The sequence below is a fragment of the Fusarium falciforme genome, chromosome 4 (genome assembly GCF_026873545.1).
Source record: "Fusarium falciforme chromosome 4, complete sequence".
Classification (NCBI taxonomy): Eukaryota; Fungi; Ascomycota; class Sordariomycetes; order Hypocreales; family Nectriaceae; genus Fusarium; species Fusarium falciforme.
In genome coordinates this window covers 4,446,446-4,466,270 of record NC_070547.1, presented here as the reverse complement: position 1 = coordinate 4,466,270, position 19,825 = coordinate 4,446,446, and the positions used below count along the sequence as shown (strand labels likewise).

At 52.3% G+C, this 19,825-nt stretch overlaps 5 protein-coding genes and 1 pseudogene across 6 annotated transcripts, besides 1 other annotated feature; 2 read left to right on the top strand and 4 right to left on the bottom strand.

The window, feature by feature from the left end:
• The first annotated feature begins 779 nt into the window (after positions 1-779).
• Positions 780-2,334, top strand: NCS54_00607200 (annotated as a pseudogene). Its single transcript has 2 exons — positions 780-1,071; positions 1,121-2,334.
• Positions 780-2,334: a sequence feature.
• A 201-nt stretch (positions 2,335-2,535) lies between these two features.
• On the bottom strand, positions 2,536-2,811 carry NCS54_00607100 (Hypothetical protein; the record flags this gene model as incomplete). The annotated part of the gene is made up of 1 exon (XM_053151546.1): positions 2,536-2,811. One exon carries the CDS (start codon positions 2,809-2,811, stop codon positions 2,536-2,538), a length of 276 nt encoding a protein of 91 aa, XP_053007521.1.
• Positions 2,812-3,498: 687 nt separating this feature from the next.
• Positions 3,499-4,353, bottom strand: NCS54_00607000 (DUF5071 domain-containing protein; the record flags this gene model as incomplete). The annotated part of the gene is made up of 1 exon (XM_053151545.1): positions 3,499-4,353. The coding sequence occupies one exon, from the start codon at positions 4,351-4,353 to the stop codon at positions 3,499-3,501; it is 855 nt and encodes a 284-aa protein (XP_053007520.1).
• Positions 4,354-5,176: 823 nt separating this feature from the next.
• NCS54_00606900 (Hypothetical protein) lies at positions 5,177-5,656 on the top strand (the record flags this gene model as incomplete). The annotated part of the gene is made up of 1 exon (XM_053151544.1): positions 5,177-5,656. One exon carries the CDS (start codon positions 5,177-5,179, stop codon positions 5,654-5,656), a length of 480 nt encoding a protein of 159 aa, XP_053007519.1.
• A 1,700-nt stretch (positions 5,657-7,356) lies between these two features.
• NCS54_00606800 (Hypothetical protein) lies at positions 7,357-8,764 on the bottom strand (the record flags this gene model as incomplete). Its single annotated transcript, XM_053151543.1, has 5 exons — positions 7,357-7,658; positions 7,868-8,308; positions 8,359-8,454; positions 8,503-8,571; positions 8,623-8,764. 5 exons carry the CDS (start codon positions 8,762-8,764, stop codon positions 7,357-7,359), a joined length of 1,050 nt encoding a protein of 349 aa, XP_053007518.1.
• Positions 8,765-14,815: 6,051 nt separating this feature from the next.
• Positions 14,816-17,625, bottom strand: NCS54_00606700 (Beta-glucosidase; the record flags this gene model as incomplete). Its single annotated transcript, XM_053151542.1, has 2 exons — positions 14,816-17,279; positions 17,384-17,625. 2 exons carry the CDS (start codon positions 17,623-17,625, stop codon positions 14,816-14,818), a joined length of 2,706 nt encoding a protein of 901 aa, XP_053007517.1.
• Between the last annotated feature and the right edge of the window lie 2,200 nt (positions 17,626-19,825).

Here is a 19,825-nt window from a genome sequence, read left to right as displayed (position 1 = left end):
GCCTTGTTCCTAGCGACTGGGGACTTCCCTGGCGCAACCTCGGCGGTCCGCGGGTCCGCACGCATGGCACGACCATAGTTACAGTAGCTGTTGACGTGATGAATTATCCCGTAGATCGTTCACCGCGGAGAACAAGCCTGGCAAATGCCGTCACTGACGGCATGGGGGGTTGCTCCGGGTCACACCCTTCCAGCCTGTAACAAGCAAAGCTCCCCGTGCGAGAGTGCACCATCCCCGTCTTTTGTGCTTGATAATTGATGTCGTTCCCCGCCTGGAGACCCACGTTGAGCCGGACGTTTATGTCACTTTTCCGACTTTTCGGACCCGAGTCGGGATGGTGGGCGGGGTGGTTTCTAGAAGAATTATGCGTTGACAGCTGTTTTTTTTCTTGCGTGTCGTTGATCTTGGAGGTTGCATGTTCCCATGACTCGTGCCTCATGCGGTTCCGCTTTGGGTCAATTGGCGGTGTCTGCTGTGTCCTGTGGTGTCTGAGGAGTTTGCACAAACAATTAATCATGACAATGGATGGCAATGCAGGGTATGTTGATAGAGACGATATTGAGAGCTTCAGGTGAAAGTGCAGAACAAAGCCGTCTGCCGTTCCCTCCAGCAATTGACATCCATGCATCAATTGGCGTGATCCCCCTTATCGGGGTTACAGTTGCCCCGCTAACTTGATCCAAGCCAGTTCCATACTCTGGACACATGTCAGCCAGCACCTTGTCCGCGTATAGTTACACGACTTGAAGCAAAGAAACAACTGATAACTTGACAAATAGTTCCTGACTATTCATTCCATGGCCCAGATCAACATCCAGCAGAATGGACTCGGCCTCCAACTGCCAAGCTCCAGTGGATCCTCTGCATTGACGACCCCTCGGCGCACCGCTACGCCCAACCCCGGCCCCCCGTCTGGCCTCGTCGTCTTCTCGGGTGGAAGCGCCGCGAACAATCTCGTCGACGTCTTTGAAAGCGTCCGCGAGGCTAACCAGTGCACGCTGAGCTACGTTATCCCCATCTCAGACAATGGCGGCAGCAGCAGCGAGATCATCCGCGTGTTTGGTGGGCCAGGTGAGACTCCTTGCATGCAGGTCGCAGAGCTAGACTGACCGGGGCCAAGGTATCGGAGACGTGAGGTCGCGTCTGGTTCGTCTTATTCCAAATGACGGGAGCCCTGAGACGGCTGCTATAAAGTGCTTCTTTAACCATCGCTTGCCCAAAGCCTACAATGAGGCGAGGTCCGAATGGTTCGAGATTCTAGAGGCCACGCATCCATTATGGGACGACATTTCATCACCGAAACGCGAACTCATCCGGTCTTATCTCAATAGCTTCAATCTTGAAGTTGTGAAGCGCATGAGGCCCAGCAGTCGGTTCGACTTTTCGGGCGCCAGCATTGGGAACCTGTTCCTCACCGGGGCTCGCCTCTTTACTGGTAGCTTTGAGGCGGCCATTTATCTTTTGAGCTCCATTTGCTCAGTGCCAGACCGGATAGCAGTTCTTCCTGCTCTTAATACCAACTTTGCCAGTCACATCGCTGCTGGTTTGGAAGATGGGACAATAATCACTGGCCAAAACGACATCTCTCATCCCAGCGCGCCAACTGCAGCTGTTCCCGGGACATCAGCTGGCCTTCACAGCCCGACAGTATCGAGACACGAGGTGTGGGATCATCACCATGTAGAAGACGCCAACCTCCCGGGAACTCTACCAGCGCTGCGACGACCTGCTATCGCCTTCTCCAAGGAACAAGAAGAGGACCTACCGGCAAGGATATCCCGGCTCTGGTACATCAATCCATATGGCGAGGAGATCAAGATGCCGGCCAACCCAAGGGTCTTGGATGCCCTTCGCTCGGTACACAGCATAGTTTACAGCATTGGCTCCTTGTTTACATCTCTCATCCCTAGTCTTGTCCTCCGCGGTGTGGGAGATGCGATTGCCAGCCCCCAGATTAGGAACAAGATTCTCATCCTCAACGGCACTACCGACCGAGAGACGGGTCCCTCTACGGCGCCCTTTACCGGCCTCGACTTTGTCCGCGCTATTGCCAATGCCTGTGCCGAATCGAGGGGTCTACCAAAGATAGAGCAAGACGAGTACTCCCAATACGTAACGCACGTCATCTACATCGAAGGTCCAAACTCGCCCAAGGTGGATAAGCAACAGTTTGGGCTTCTTGGAATCGATGCGACGAGGCTATACGGGCCCAAGGATGAGACGGGCAGAGGAGGAAAATACGACGCCAAGGCGTTGACACAAGCGCTCGAATCCATCATTGGGAGAAAGGATGCTCGATCAGATAGGAGTCGGCGCAATACTCTGGTGGGATGATCAAGGTTGGTGTAATAGAGGTATTTTGCATTAAATAGGAAATTCGCTTTGGGTATGTAATTGAACCTGGGCTGACCCGTTTCGGCCGTTCTGTATATCTTCCATCGTCCTGTGATACCTTCCTTTCCCTCCAGTGCGCCATGTTGTACAATCCTGTTGTCCCCCAACCATTAAACCGCCACTATCCCTTTCCACCATACATCACAGAGACCCCTGTGATAAGAATAGATAGGTCATGACGACCGGCCAGCAAGTCGATAGTAGTAGGGCGGCCATGACAGAGCTGAAGCCGACGTAGTTCTTGTCAAAGGGACCCTTCCAGCGGTCGACGAGGGCGCAGGTGCTGAAGATGACGGCGCACCCGTAGAGGGAGGCGGCCCAGAAGATCCCGAGATTGATGGCGGAGGCGCGGTCTTGGGGGCTGAAGACGACTCCCGAGGTGTCGGGGACAAAGGTTGAAGAGAGGTTGTTGCCCATGGTGGAGGTGGGTATAGATAGGTAGGGTTGAGGTTGGAGATGTGTTGGTTGGAGATGGGGCCTTGTGTTTTTTGTTGGTAAAAGTTTGAGATTGATTGAGAATGTAAATTGGTCCAGCAATTGTTCAACTCGCCTGCGAGTAAAGAAAGGAATTTCAGATTCTCTCCCAAACAGCGAGACGCCGTCAAGAAAAAGGCCTTTCGCAATCCCCCTCCTCGTCCCATCGTGAGCGACAGGGGTCTCCCAGCCCGTCACAACGGACCATGCCTGTCGCAGGCTGGCGTCGATCAGAGGCACTATGCGGCAAGCAGCCAATGAGACGTCTCAGGGGCCATCGGACCAGGCCAAGCCGGTCGCGGATTCGTCTTGGTTGGTGATGCGGGCTGCAGAGGGGGTTCCAAGGCGTCCAATGGCCACGGGGGTTAAGCGCGGGGAGAGGTACAGGGGGTGGTTGATGATAAGAATAGGCTGGTCTTGGTGAGTCGATGGGAGGCTTGTGATGAGCCCATTAAACAGACAAGAGGCCAATGGGTTTGCTCTGTGAATTTTCAGGTCCCAGCCTCTCTGGTCATGCTGGCTTTGTTCACCGCATTGACAAGAAATTGGCTCGATTGTTTGGCGTCTTGTGTCGCGGTTACAAGCGAGTTTTGAGTGTTGCAAAATGTGACAGTGGTAAAACGTCTCGCCTCAGGCTTTCTCTAGCTTCTCTAACCATTGACTCGCCAAGTCCGAAACCTCCCAATCGTCCTCGTCCCCTTTAGCCTCTTCCACAAGAGCCTTGACCCTCGGCTTGAGCTCCTCACACATGCTCAAGGGCACGCACTCATCTAAAAATTCGAGAAGACTCGCGATCCACCCTCCGTCTCCTCTCTCCTTCTCGATGAGCTGCCCGATCGGCCCCACCGTCACCTCCGGGAACCTGGCCAGCTGGGCCCGACAGCCACGGAACGGGGGCCAGTTTGGGTCGGCGAGCCAGCCGAGCAGACCCGGGACGTGCGGGCGCATCTCGTCTGCGGTTTTTACACGTTCTTGGAGAGTGCGCTCGGCGATGTAGTCGCTCTTTGTTTGGGGAACCCACACCGCCGTCGGATCGTCCATGAAGCGGATGAGCGATGCTGCTTCGCTGCGTAGGCCCGTCGCACCTTGGTAGTGCGACGCCGTCGTGTCGGAGGCGGTTGTTTCGGATACCGCTTTCAAGGCCGGACGATAGTGGTGAAGCTCCTCAAGAGGCAGGTCGACGACGACTTCGTTGAGGGCTGTCCAGGCAAGGTAAAAGCCGTCTTGGTCCTTTATCGGTGATTTGATGATGTCGGAGACGGCAGCCACTGTTGGAGCTTCCGTTGCGCGTGATCGGATCGCTTCGATTCCGGGAGGTTTGCACTGGTGAGACTTGAAGATGGCTTGGCTGGCGGATGAGAGGATCGCTGGGACTCTAGCTCCAAATGTTTCCTCATCCAAGCCAACGAGCAAGCCGAGGTCTGTCGTGTCGCCATGGTCCCCAGCGCTTGTTGACGCATTTTCTTTCAAGTCTTGAGTGCTCATCGTGAGTTTGTCTCTTGTTGATGTTTGTGAGTGGGTGCAAGTTCTTGGTGTTTAGTGTCTGTCAGCTTGCTGAGATTCACTTGCAAAGCACGCCGTCAGAGTCACACCGGCCTCTCAGTAAGCACTCTTCCAAAGCCACAATTGTCTAGCTCCACATGCGCATAGGCAGTCAACGTTGTGACTCTGCTCAGCCTTGCTATTTTCTTACCTGATCAACCTGGGAATGGACTTACACCTTCCCTCTCGTGTGTGGTGGTCGGGAGATTGAGTTGATGCGGCCATATGCAAGCCCACCTCCATTCTACTCCTCTCATGCACAAAACGAACATAAAAATGTCTTATTTTGTAGAATTTGTATTCGTCTATCCTTGCCTCATGTCACACAGTGGCCTAATCCTTCACCATTCGGCGCCTTCACTCGTGGCTACCCTATGTAACTAAACACAATTATTTCGAGAGTCAACATTGCATAATGACCACCTAAACCGATTTCTTTGTCTTTCCATCATATTCCCTTGTATCCCAGACTAGATTGAAAGGCATCGAAGCATCCTGAAGGGGCTTTGTGAGCTACTTAGTGCCAAGTCACCCTGTTCTTTGTGCTGCTCACGAACAACATAGAAAATGATTGATCAATACCATTAAACAAAGATAACGATGTGTACCGATTTTCCTTTCTTCAAGGAACATTTAAGGAACATGAAAACCAGGAACCCTTCCCTTCGAATCACAAATCGACAATTCTAAAGAACCGATACTTACAGACCGAGACAACACCGAGCTACTCTCTGGCCAGAACGATATCAGGGCGACTTTTCTAGATATGGAGACTATGATATGGCATCACTATGATTGGGATGGAGTCTACCCTAGATGCGCCAGAGACTGGGAGGTGTATGATTTCTACCTGTCCCTCCCCGAGCTCCAAGCCTCCCTCCACGAACTCTGGGATGACTGGCTCTCGAAGCAGCCCCCGGGCTACACCTTCAACCCCTGTTTAAACCACTGCATATGGGTTCTCTCCCTTGTAGAGTGCGAGCCTCTCAGGTGGTGCTATAACCGCCCCAACCCGAACAAGGAGACTTGGAACGAGACTGCTCATCTTGTCCGTCTGCTCGTGCGATGGCAGGTCGTGTATAGGATCATGGCGCAGGCTGAAGATGGGCCCTTGGATGTGGAGAGCCGCATCATCTTTGTGCGCAACACCCTCGCTATCGTTGCTGTCTGGGCTAAACTTCAGCTCTCTGGGCCGGCAACGATTCGTCACGTCAGGGGGACGTTGACTCCTCCGTCGCTTCGGTAAGTCATCTATCTGCTCGAACCTCTCGATCTCTTGTCGATATTGTGCGTCAGGTGTCATTCGGTGAGTGCGAAGGAAGTCAACTGCGCTGACATGGCGCAACGGGGTGGGTAGTTGAAGCTGATGACACTTGACAACTGACGAGTAGATAAATAATCAATCACATTCTTTACCTCTTCAATAAGATTCTCAAGATTAATAACATCCAAATTCCATCATTAATTGCAAAAAGGTGGTCACAAGTCCCTCGGATAGCAACACCCCATAGCTCTCAGGGAGCTGGGCTGGTAAGGCCCGAGGATCATTCGAGGAATAGGAACGCTCGATTTCACCCCTTCGCACCGGTACTCGGTCTGCATTTTTACGCATCCAATTCGACCCGAAAAAATCCCAAAAGCCTCGTGTCAGCATCAGCCGCGGAACGGCTTCCCATACGATGCGCTGAGGGCTTGGACAGTTCGGAGTTGAATCTAGGACACATGGAATGCCAGAGATCGTTGGTGACCCGTAACCGTGAGGCCAGATGGGAGCTGGTCTCGTTGTTGCGTGAAATCGCTGCAATTCTGTGTGATAAGGTCTTGTTTTTTTGAGTGTAGGTGATGGGCAGGTGTTGGTGTTGAGTTGGCAGTGTCAAGGACCGTCAGTGACCGTCAGGGGTTGTTGATATGTGACCTCATGCAGGTACCGTACCAAAAATTAGCGGAGTGGATTAAAAGTGGGCCTTGATGAGGGAAGAAGCTTCTCACAGATGGAATAAGTTTCATATACGACCCGTAGCATTACTTCAGGCCTAAGTAGAATAGACACACTCCCTGATCTCCTTCAACTAACACACTTCAACCGATCCATTAAGCCAGGAAGTTTTAACAAGACGAAAGATCCTTCAACTCATCCCATGTACAAATGACTGTGAATAGTTGCAGTTGCAGACGATATTAACCCCTTATGGCACTTTGAACAGACACCTTCAATCCCCTCTGTCCCGTTCCAGCAAACCAAAACCAAGAGATGAATCTCCTTGTTTGAATGTCGACTTTTTTTATAGTTGAAGCTCGGCCCTTAATGGGATAACTGAGCCAGAAGACAGTCTGAATGTTGACTTTGAATCCAAGCCCGCCGCCGCTGCAATAAGTTAGTTTCTCATCCCTTGATCTAGGAGTCCATCATGACTTACCTCCTTTGGTAACTGTCGCGGCGTTCCTCTCATCTACCCGTGAATAATTGCAGTTACAGACGATATTAACCCCTTTGATCTCTTCTCCCACTTTGGACACCATCAACTCCCTCTGTCCCATCACAGCAAACCAACCCCAAGAGATAGATCTCCTAGTCTGAATGTTGACCTCGAATCCAAGCTCACCGCCACTACAAACAGTCAGTCTCTCGTCCCTTGATGTGAGAGTTATTCATCGTGACTTACCCCCTTTGGTAGCTATGGCGACGTTCTTCTTATCTGCCAAATCTCCTCCCCAGGACAGATGAGAAGCCCCCTCAGTGACGGGACTAAAACCATCGACGATTCCGGTCCTGGACGTGCCTGTCCATTTGTTGGAATGCCCTTTCCATCTCCTCGGCCTCCCGAGCGTTCCTGAATCCTCGCGGAACATTCGCCTGGAACTCCCACTGTGGAGCGTGTGGGTCAAACCCATCACGTCTTCGTGCCCAACGAGGTCCGGGGCTGACATTCCTAGAATTTCTCCCACTCAGTGTGTAGTACCCGTCGTCTTCGTACTCTTCTTCCTCCTGTTTTCGTGGCCGGCGGTGACCAGGGCTGAACCGTCTAGGACCTCGCTGATGGTCATCACGTCGCGGCTGGTTGTGTCTGTTCCGTCTGCGGCGGTGGGAAGAGTCCGAGTCACTCCCAGAGAAGTTGTCCCGTCCACCATCGTGGACGGCACAACAGCCTCCTGAGCGCCTGGCAGCATTCGGACACCCTCGATGGCGGCACGAGTGGCTCGGGCGAAAGTCGGATCCTTCCAATCGTGAACGCTCGCAGCCGCGTCGCCTGCAGACGTGATCAGAGCAGAACCGGCTGTTCATGCGGGCCTCCCCAGAGCAGCCTCTCCACGAGCACGTGTGCATAGAGCAGTGTCGCGAGTTTGGGTCGTCTGTGTTGTCGATGCATTGTTGGCACCCCTCGGTTATGCAAGTATCTGAAAAGTAATGGTCAGCCCAAGTTTTGTCCGGCTATTGTCTAAGAAGAATGGGACTCACGAGGGGTACACCACCGGTTCTCTGGGATCCATTGGTTGTCACGGCATCTGTTGCATCCCATCACACCGCACTTGTGCTGTGGGCAGTAATCGCTGTTGCCATCGACTATGCCATCGCAGGGGTCGCCGGGGGCCCGGCACAGGCGGTGGTAGGCACACAACTTCTCCGGATGTCCATTGCCATCCAGGGGTGCAAAGCGGCTGCAGCCTGCATAGCCGCAGGGCTGGTATTGAGAGCACATTTGCCCGTTCTGGCCCTGTGGGTAGACTTCTAGAAGACACCCGGGCTCGTCGCACGTGTGCTGCTTGCAGATCCGGCCGTCGGGAACCCGGATCTCTTCGCAGCCTGGCTTGCTGCATTGGTTTTCTTTGGCATGCGCTGCGCAGAACAATGTGACAGAGTCGCGACGTCTCTTGTAACAGCCCTCCTCCGTGCAGGCATCTATGTCTTGTCAGTCTTCACATTCAAACGGGATGAAAAGGGGCACGAACGGTCTGGACAAAACCATCTGTCTACTCCTATCTGGGAGTATCTCAGGTTATAGGGTTCAAACCTGACGTGACAATCAGGGTCGGTGCATTCGGCGTCTGGGTTGGTCAGCCTCTGCTTCATGAGTCTGGATGGTATCAACGCACGCTTTTCACAGAACTTTTCGCCCTTTCTTGTTTGGTCACCACAGTTGTTTGGTCCGGCTTGACAGGCGTCTGTCATCCGTTAGATACGCCTCATACTCAACTTAGACATGGAATGCTCACGGTGATGGCAGAAATAGTAAAACGCTCCCGTGGAGGAAGACCTAGCAGGTTCATTGTGACATCCCACGGCCTTGCATTCCTCCCTGACCTTTTGAGTTTGAGCCCTAGCCGGCATTCGGACGAGTGGTTGACCGCGCCGCATGGTGTCTCGAGGTGCCGGATGTTTGGATGAGTGTCGCTGATGAGGTTATCTGTAACCTCCATGTCAGCTTGCGTTGCTGTGGACTCGACACCTCAACAAGGTTGCATGGACTGACCTTGAAGTAAGGATAGAAATCTGATGTTTTGGTCCTTGGTTATAGTAGTAGCTTGTAGTAGCTTGTGATGAGCAAGAATGATAGTCGCCATTCAAGGGGTAAAAGTACCGTACTTATAGTTCAGATGAGGCTCTTCGTCGATAGCCCCCTTAGGCGCCAACGAGACTGAAGCCGATAGCCTCCTTCCATCCGATTCCGCCTCTTCTAAACTGATCAGTGATTCACGGTCCAAAGCGGGTGTTCCAACAGGGCATCCGTCTTTCGGTATGTAACCTCATCCCTGTGCTCTCATAGCAAGAGGCCTCCACGGTTGGCAGCATGAAGGTGGTGCCGATGTTCGGGCTCAAGCATAAGTCAGGCTTGCTGCCTTTCTCCCCTGAAGGCAAACATGTTTCTGTAGCCTTGCAGATGAATGAGGCGGTGACGATGTGGCTGCCTTGTCTCTGTGGTCTAGAACATGGACAAGGATAGGTTTGGGGTATAGACACCTAGCTGGGAGTACAGCGACGCACAAGTGTCGTTCGTGCATCAGAGCTCAAGGCCGGAGGATTTGGGATTAGGACAAAGTGTTGGCACAACATGATGGGTTCGATTGCTTGTTGAGAAGGAGTTGCAAGTGATAAGAAGCCATACTTTGAAAAGAATCTATCAGATGATCAGTTATTGGGTCTCAGCCAGATGTATATTACTCACCTGCCACAAAGGCAATCAGGGTAACCTGTCTGCAACAAAACCTTCAAAGAGTACTGGTCGACCGTAGTATGCCCACTTCTGTAGTGATTTTTAGGAATCCTCTGTGAAGAATCGTAGTGTCTCTTCGTTTAGGAATTCGTTGAGGAGTTGGCTCGGGTTCGCTTCCGGTTGGTCCCGTCCCGTAGCCGTGAGATAAAATAGAACGGGTGTGTTCCCATCTATTTCGACTCCCATGCTGAATTATCCCACATGCAACGTCTCACAAACTACCCATACGCGTGACGTACCTTGTTGACAACTCCCGCCAAGGTTGTTTGGCCGCCCCTTTTCGTCCCGGTCCTTGACCGGCTTTGAACCGGCGAGTCGATGACATGGCCGAAGACTCTAGAGTTCTTGTTGTAGGTTGTAAGTCGAAACAGTTTGAGAATGGCGACCTTGACCTAGGGTGCTGGTCCTTCCTAGCTGCCGAAGGGGACACGAAGCCAGCCCAAGCAAAACCGTGATGGTAGGCAGTCGTTGTCGTCATTGTCGAATATTGTTGAGGCTGAAGTTCCTGCACCACTGTAGTATCACAGTCTCCCACAAACTTCTCGTTGCCTCGTTTTCGGATGACCGTGTATCAGCTGCTCCGCCCCTGTCCTCTCCATCATCATGTGCTCGATTTTATGGCGAGGTCTTCCGCGGCGTCCAACATGGGACTCGTCATAGGATGGTCGAGAGCAAAGACGCCCGGTCGAAGTGGGAACTCGAACTGCACGCGTCATAGGATAGAGCAGGCAGACTGTTCGCTGGGCAGCATCTGTGCAGCCTATCCCGGTCGATTCGGTTGGTCAACTTTACCGCCAAACGCTGAATCTCGTGCTCCAACAGCCGCGGGGAGTTCCTAACTCACATTTTGGTTCTGGATGCCTCTCGGTGAGTCCATGCGGCTCTGCTGAGACACGTTGGGGTTTGGTAGGTGGAAAGTCTGGGGTATGCATACGTCAACTGCAAGGAATTGAGCATGCATGTCTCTCCTGCGTCGGCCCAGTTTACCGCGTCTTTGATGCATCTGATTGAGGCTGATTTATTCCAGAAGAGAAGCATTATCAAAATGTTAAACAGACGTCTGTTCCAACGAAAGACAGTCACGTGTGGGGTTCGAAATATGCGGGCAGAGGATGGCTTCCCAGTCACCGAAAAGTAGGAGCCTGAATTTTCAGAAGATTTTTTTCGATTCCCCTACAGTTGCTCCAGAGGCTCCCCCCCCTCTTGATGCCCACTGAGCCTCTCCCCAAGCGTTCCTCGCCAGCGCATGCAGGCAACCGTCGGTAGTTGTTTTTGTCACCACTCGCCAAGGGGTTTGCCCTATCAAACCTCGGACACCCCTTTTTGCTCAACTGTTTGTCCTATTGCCATTGTCCTACTGGCCGTGGAACCAAACTGTTTGTGCCTTGTTGCCGAAGTTCCTAACAGCTGATTCACACCTGGTGGCAGAATCAGTCACCTGGTCCTGGTTGCTCGCTTGGATTGCCGTGCCTGTGGTCTGGGTCTCGAGGAATGGAACAGAGGGTTTCAAGATTTGGGTAAGAATCATTTCTCATTGGGGTTATCTGGGAGGGAAGAGAAAATAAAACTAACAGCATCCCATCAAAAGTAGGCCAGAACGAGGAGAAGCCAAACCCGCGCCGTACGGACAAGTCGAAAAAGAATGAACCTTTGGGGTCCCGAGACAAAAAGAATGACGAACGAGGACGAGACCAGGCTCAGGTCGCAAGACCAGCAGCACCAGTCTGGCCCGGGCGAACCATTAGGCGAACCTGAATCCCCTCAGGACTCCAGTGGGCCGCCCCAACAAAACGACAGAGGTACAGATTCAAGTCATCTAGCCGAATCTACGGCAGCAAGACTGCCGCAGCTCCCTCTAGATACCACCTGATCGCTCGCTCTCCTCCGAATCCCTTCTTCAACTACCCGTTAGTCCTACGCAAACTCAACAACATGAATGGGGGAGAGACTGTTGGCTCTTACCTCTATGGTCCTAGAGACACTGCCATGACGCACCAAGACTTGTCAGGCAGCAATTCACGAGTATTTCACGAAAGGGATGGCCTCACATTTAAATAGCACCTTTTCCTAAGTACAATGTGTCCCCCCCGCCTCGCAAGGTTTTCCCAATACAGGAAGAAACGAGGCTCCACGTTTGTCGAGGACTTGTGGAGGTCGACGGTTCGGCTAGGACGAGCCACACAATCTTGACCATAGGCGAAGATGCGCTACTCATGATATCTGCTGACTTCGGGGATAGATACATTTTTGATTTTCTTGCCGACACATTGCCTCACCACGAGGACACTACGGGCCGATTTGGAACTTTGATGACGTGGCCATCTGACGCCGGATACGAAACTCTGTTTACCAACTTCTTGATCGAGAAGGAATAGGCGTCGTGATACGGGATTGTGGGTGGTCACTCGGTAAGGACTTCCCTCTCTCCAAGAGGTTCGGCAGTTGGATGGTCAGACCAACCGAAGACATCCCCGAGACTGCTGTGGGGGACGACAACCTCTGACTCTTGCTGTTAAACTGGGCGTTATTTACACACAAGGATGTAGGACTCGTTACTCAGAGGAACGAAGAGTGCAGCTGACTCCGAACCCTTCAGCTATCATGCACAGACGGACGAAGAGTGCGACCCAACATGCCCCAGAGCAGTGAATTATCTGTTCAAAGAATCAATCATCTGCCGAAACTCTCACAGCTGGAACTATTCCGATTTCAAGACGTCAGTGGACTACACAGAAGCAGGAAATGAACCGCAAACATGGCCATCTCCGGAGATGTGGATGATCCAGGGGCCGGGGCGGATGAAAGGGGAAGTAGCGCCGTACCTATACGTTTCAAGTCATTGACAGAGTCGCACAGTCTTTTCCGAGCTCTCAGTATAGCTGGCAGTGGAGTAAGAAATCATCCAAAAAATAATGCTCTTAATGCCCTTTGTCTGCCGAATTGTCCCTGGCCTGGAACCCGATTAACGTCACTCCAAGGTTCCCTTCAAGACTATCACGGCAATATACGAGAGAGAGTGAGAGGAGGCCTGTCGTCTCCTTGCTCCCTTTGTCAGATACAACACAGGTATGCCAAGTGTCACTCTCCCAATGCTCCTCCAAACTTACCTTTGTCGCTACCAATAAAAAAACAATCTGTTCGACTTCAACTGCCGAAATGACATGCAGCTAATCCAATTCTCCTCTAGAAACAGATCACATTTGTCTCAGATGGCCACGCTCCACGTCCTCCCCGACGACCAACCCCTCGCCTGCATTCTAGGTCAGCAGATCCTCAAGATAGGGGCACCCGAGCCGAGGGTAGAGAGATGGCAGCGGCCCAAGATGAAGAATGGCAAGATGACAAAGGGGGGGTGGAAGAGAGTGTTTCGACATCCATATCATGTTCTCACAGCATATGAGATGAGGAAGGATGCACTCTTCATTACCCTCAGTTTGTACCAAACGGCTGGCAAACCCTGACTTCAAGGTTTGTGGCTTATCTTGGCTCAAGTTGATCCAGTGTCACTGTTTCCCACTAACCCCTGACTCCAAGGATTCAAGGCGAAACCTCTTTTGTCTTCTTGACCTTAGTCTATAGTCTCATTGTCTGTCAAGCCATGTCGTCTAGTTCAAATGCTAACATTGGTCTCGAGCAGAATCCCTTCGAACACACACCGACCCCTAATCCTCTCTCTCCCCTACCTCTCGCCGAGTGCTGTACTAGCCACATTTTTTACAAAACAAAGCAATACTCGACGTGTCTTATCCCTCGTGAGAAGATATTGGCTAAGGATTGAGTACTATGGTGTCGAGGATATATCCGGCAGGAGGTTGGATGGTCGTTATGAAAGGGCCATCCGTGTAGTAGCAAAATGGGGACGGAGTCGGGATCGTTTGTTTTCGTGTGAATAAAATGGACAGTTTGGCCCTCGATCTCGACGGTGAAGTGGTTCAACCTGGTCCTAAGGTCAACACCTTGCCACTGGTTGTAGCGAAACCGAAAGGACCTACCGATTCATGGGTACTGCTAAGCATTCCAGAAGAATCTCCCAATTCAATCTATGCCATCTCCCGTCCCTGCCCCTGAGACAACCTGACTTATTAAGAAGATAATTCGTCGAATACAGGATCTCATGGTTCCAAGGCCCTGATGTAATCCTGAAACTCTCTCCAAGTATCTATCAACCGACCACATCTCCATTGTTCAAGTCATGGACTAACAACTGCTTCTCTGCAGAAAATACTCGATACCCGAACGTGCTCCCTACCTCCGCTCCAGCGTCCGCCCGCGAACCTACCACTTCTCAAACTCACCTCGCTTCTGCCCACAAAAGCTATGCACTAAGAGTACACACAGAGTTGTTAATGCCAATGTTGTGGGCAACATTGAGTTCTGTGCTACTCGGTCAGGAACTCGGTCAGGAACTCGGTCGGCATGAGAGAAGAAGTCCCTTAATGAGCAGAGCCTCTGTCATAGGAGAACCAGCGTACATCCAAGAGCTCCAGCTGAAGTAGATGTCCCTTGCTGTCCAAGATACCACAGGGTCACAGTGATCTATAGGACGCCATCTAAGATATTCCCTTGAGACCTTGTCCTCTCTAAGGACATTTCTCTCTTGCCCGAGTTCACTCTGCATTAGTCTTGCTAAATATTTGTCCAGTGAGTACCACGTTCTGCCAGAAGAATCAAACCAGGTCGGTGAGCTAGCTTCAGGATGTCGAGCCAGATACTAACACGAGTTTTTCCTCAGAGATACCTTCCCCCCTGACGCACACGACCGCACCCCGATCCCTAAGTAGGTCTCCACGTACAAGAAAGGCTTCTCAAGTCCAACAAGTTGATGTCGTGATGGGCGATACCGCGTAACGCTTGCGTTCAAGAATCGAGACGATGCCGAAGTTTAGGCTAACACAGAAGAGAATCGAGGAAATATCTACAGCCTACAGGAGGGAGTAATGAGTGTCAAAAGATTTGGATTGATATGGGGAGTCGGTCGAAACATAGACTAGTCACGGAGCAAGTCACAACGAAGGCACCAAGGAGGATGTGAATAATCGTCATGTTCCTCATGAGACGCTAGACCATATAGGTACATTAAGACACTCAACGTGCTTGCTTGTTTGCTTGTGCTATGCCTGTAGCCATCCGAGGCTACTCATGAAACGCCAAAGAAAGAAAAAAAATGCAGTCTGCCACCCTTCATCATGCAGTATTTACTTCAGAGTTGCCTTGAGAGGCAGGTTGCGGGAGCTGCTCCCGACATAGACTGTCTTCTCGTGCTCGGTAATAACCCAGTTCTGAGAGACGACATCCCAGTTGCTCAGGTCGCGACGAGTGATGTCAGTTGTAAATCTGACACTCTGACCAGGGGCAATGTTCTCAATCCGATCGAAGCCGCGGAGAACGCGGACGGGCTCGTTCTCGCCGCCGTGACTAACGTAGAGCTGTGGAATCTCGTCCGATGTGGCGTTGCCAGTGTTCGTGATAATAGCACTAACGGTATATAGAACATCCCAAAGATGAGGGTTTCCACCTGGAGCACCAGAAGATGGGGGTCGCGGCTGAGCTGAGCCATCGAGAGCTCCAGGGGGCAGGAACTCTTCGGCAGTCTTTCCGTAGTGGGGATCACCAGAAGCCTCTCTTCCGGAAGAAGAGGTGTTCAACCAAGGGTAGATGAACTGGTAAATGTAGCGAATTCCATCCGGGAACGTGTAGTCGGCAAGGTCGGTACTATAGTTGCCAAGGACCGGAGCAGCAATCGTCTCGCCAATCGGAGGATCGAAGGGAATCTTGTTGTGAGCTTGCACGTTGAGTTCAGAGTACTCAAACGTGGTCCAGGACAGACCATGGCCGAACTCGTAGATGGGAGCAGACTCATCGTTGGACTTGCTGCCGTCGGTGCTGGGAGAAACCTGGTCGAAATGGCGATAGTCAATGAAGACTCCCTCCTTGAAGTCATCCTGGGGAGCACCCTGGCCATTGTTGGGCTCGTAAAGGACATCAGTGCCGTAACTCTTTCGGGTGCGACCCCATGTGAAGGGTGAGCGACCAGGGCTTGCTTTGCCGTAGAGAATGTCAACAAGAGCATTGCCGGACTCCTGTCCAGGAACACCAGCCCACACTATGGCGGTAATGTTTGGGTTGTCATACCATTCCGTCAGGATGACAGGGCCAACAGTATGCAGGACAACAATGGTGTTAGGACAGATGGCGGAGACATTCTTAATCAGGTCATCACCCTCATTCCACAAGGTCAGATTCTTCCGATCGCCTTCGTTGCCGTCAACATCGATATATCCTTCTCCGGCATTTGCATTGGCAAACACAATAGCCGTCACGTTAGGCTGGCTAATGAGACTCCGCGTCTGTTCCCACTGGTTGTTCCGCAAGACGCTCTCGTAGCGAGTGCCGTCGAGGACAGCCTGGTTCTGTAGTGCTGAGTCGGGAGTAACGAGGTAGGGGAACTGGGCCGTTCCTGAGCCCCAGGACATGGCCAAAGTGCCGTTGTTGCATCCGCGGTCGTTACAGCCGTTAGGACCAGCAGGGTTCGGGCCGGCGTCCTCGCCAACGACGGCAAGAAACTTGGGCTTCTTGAGAGGCAGCGACCCAGAGTTCTTAAGGAGGACGGTGCCCTTGGCGGCCGAGATTCGAATGTGCTTGCTGTGATCATGTCGAACATCAACGCCAAAGTTGATCTGTTCCCAGTTCTCTTTGGCAGCGGCTTGAACGTAGCCATAAGTGTCTCGAGACCAGGAAGAGAAGTTGATGTCAGGAAGGTCTTCAACAGTCTTGCCAACCTTGAAGAATGCCGCCATAATTCTCATAGCCATGTCGTCAACACGCCAGTCGGGAACAGTACCGTTGATGACAGCGAGGGTCAGGTTACCACCCCAGAAGCTGTATCCGGTGTTGAACAGAGTGTCACCAGGCATGGTCATGTCAAGGCCTGCAACAGCGGTAGCAGCTCCGGCGTGCTGAGCTTGCCAGTCACTCATGACGAAGCCCTGGAATCCCAGTTCGTCCTTGAGAATTCCGTTGAGAAGCTTTGAGTTTTGGCAGCCGTAGGAGTTGTTCAGCTGCTGGTAGGAGCACATGATAGCACCAACGCCGGCCTTGACGGCGTCTGCGAACGGCCAGAGATAGAGCTCGTGGAGAGTCTTGTCATCCACGTTTGAGGACAGTGATTCGGTGATATTGTAGCCGCGACCCAGGGATTCGGGGGCTTGGCGATGGTGCTCTATGTCGTTGTTAGCATATTTATCAGCGAGTAGAAGGGAAGAAGTCATGCCTTGTTCGTTGCCGATATAGTGCTTGGCGCAGGCGATAGTGCCACCATCTTGAATGCCGCTAACAGTCTCAGCCATGGCAACTCCAGCAACGTAGGGATCAACCGAGAAACCCTCCCAGTTGCGGCCGCCAGTAGGAGTACGACCGAGAGGGCCAGTAGCAGGCCCAAGTGCAACGTCGATGCCTTTCTCACGGTGCTCAGTGCCCATCAGGAGGCCACGTTGGTACCAAAGCGCTCGGCTCCAAGAGGCGCCAGCGGTAATACCAGTAGGAAACGCAGAATTGTAGTCAGACAAGCGGATGCCGAGGGGGCCATCCTGCATGCAGAGACCACGCATTCCAAAACGAGGGAGAGAACCCACGTTGCCGACGCAACGTTCGCCCATCCATCTGCCTCGAGTGTTAGCAGTGCTAGTAGAGTGTATAGGAACCTCGGGGAGGAGGTCAATGCAAAGTGTCACGTCAGGAAGGAGAGAGAAAAACAAGTGACTCACCCGACACCAGTGGTCAAGTTGACCTTTTCAAGTAGGGTAAGTTGTGAGACAAAATCTTTAGCCTTGATATAGGCTTCCTCCCAGCCAGGAGCGGCCGGGTCCATCCATGGGGAAGGATAATGGGGAGGAGAATGCGCGAGAGTGTTATTCTTCACACCGAGCTGTAGTGGTTTCTGGTCAGCTTGCGAACCAACCATGGGGACCAGCCCCGAAAATGCCGCGAGAACAACGGTGGACCGCATCTTGTCGATCTCGCGGAAGCGAATTTGTTGGATTATTCCTCGTGTTGGGCTTCTTCTTCGTCGTCGTGCAACTCCTCGTACATGCGCCCAAAGGCGTAGATAGAGAAGAAAAAGACGAATAGGAGAGCACCCAGGAAAAAGATCACAACAAATTCCGAAAGAACGAGGTCGTAGTTGGGACGAGCAGTGGGGGAACGCATCCTGTCGGAAAACACAGCGGCAAAGGAATGGCGGATAGCTTGAACTTGTGCAGGGGTTGTGAAGCGGAGCGACAATGATGATTTGCGGTGGTGAAAGGTGGAGGTGGAGAAGGAAGAAGGGAATTGTGGGAAGATGCAAGGGTTGTGTGGGCTTGGGGAGGGGTCCTTCAGTGGGAAGGGAGCTTGCTCACCCTGGGAGGAGCTGCAGCGTCTGTGGCAGTGGCCAGCAGAAGGGCTCCGAGGAGCCAATCCGACCTCATTCTTGCTGTATTTTTCTGTTTAACGGTTAATTATGTGTTGCTATTCGTAGAGTTTTTTATATGGATAATACAAACATTTTATCTGCTCTGTATTTTTGTGGCTTTGGAAATAGGTCTGCGTTGTGTTCGGCCCATCTGCCGTATGCCCCTGGAACCACTGTAGAGCAAAGTCAATGGGACGATATACAGACCAGGCCCGAGGAATCAAGCCTGAGGGGATGCAGTCAGGCAGGAGGGGAGATGGCCTTGATATAAAGAAAGACCGAGACTACTGGTCAATTTAAAAGTAGACCCAGCAGCTGCTGTGTGGCCTTTTATGTGCCGCCGTGGATATTACTATCGTGCCAGGGCATCCGAACAAGCGCATGTCTTGGGCCCAGGATCTTTGCCCTCTCCCTCCCCTCTTCTTCCTAAATGCTCACCAATCCATTTTTTTCTTTCTCTCGGCCGCGTATCCCTCCCCCTCGAGGGGGCTCCAGACTTGGTACGACTATCCTTCAAGGACTCGGAAGCTTTTTTTGGCCCAACTCGATGACACGCTCCAGAACGAGGAACCTCCCGCCGATCGTTCGTTGTACCCCACAAACCCTCCAGCAGCCCGGCATTGCCAGGCTACGACCCCCCTGCGCTCGTGGGGAATAGGGCCGATGATGGACCAGTTCGAGCAGTTGCAATGACGGCAGTCATGGGCTCTTTGCTGCGAAATGACCAGCTGATGCTCTGCTTCGGCTTTACTCGACCGACAGGCATCAACCCATCTGCTCTGATGGTCTACAGACGTTGGGTTCTGGCCATGTTGACGTCAACCTCTTTTTACGTGATGCATCCAAGTCTTGCATTGATCCTTGTCGAGGGCAGAAAATCGATAGTGACTCCAAAACTCCCGGGCTGGAGATGGTGATCGACACGCTAGCTTTCCCAACGGCGTAACGCAGTGTTCAGTTTCATCTCACTCGATCCCCTTTCTTCCACGCGTTTGACAGCTGAACTTGACGTACACGGTTTTGTGTATGTACAATTGGGGTTTCTTCTCGCTGACCAAGACACAGGAACAGCTTTCTCTCCTACGTTCGACAAAGCCTCCAATGGTTACCTTTAACCCCCTGGCTAAAGATGACGCCAACAGCTTCGAACCCTTGTTCCTCACGTCCTCCCCGCATCCCAAAAATCCCCCGCGTCGTCGACCGATCGTCCGTCCATCGGCCCCGCGCTCTTCGGCCCGTTTCGACTCCAACGAGGCCTCGTGGTGCTGCACGCTCTACTCCGTAGTCTAGGTCTCTCCACGAGGGGACCACCATCCGTCGACCGAGTCTAAGCCCCCTCGCCCACAAGGTTACAGTTTACCCAGAATTCCCTCTGGCCATGCAGAAGCAACGTGGTATAAGCCCATCCTGTGGAATTGGTGGAATTGGTGTTCCGTGGTACACAGGTCGGGTTGCTACAGGTTCTCACGCTCCGGCTCGTGTTGGTCCCGACCCGAACGTGGACGAAGGGATCCTCAGATCAAGCAAAATAAGGTTAAAACGAGTACACATGTCTAGAGGTCGTAGAGCTTGATACCTGTCTAGGCAGGTGAATAGTCTTGTCTATTTGTAAGACGGTCTTCCGCAGGTGATCCGCCACAATGGCCGACTAAAGCCTGGATCGACCCATTCTACTTGCATATCCCTCTCCCGAATGCCAACAACACTCTAGGCTGCTGTAAAACTTGATCCTTAGCTTCCCCATTGCTCCAAAACC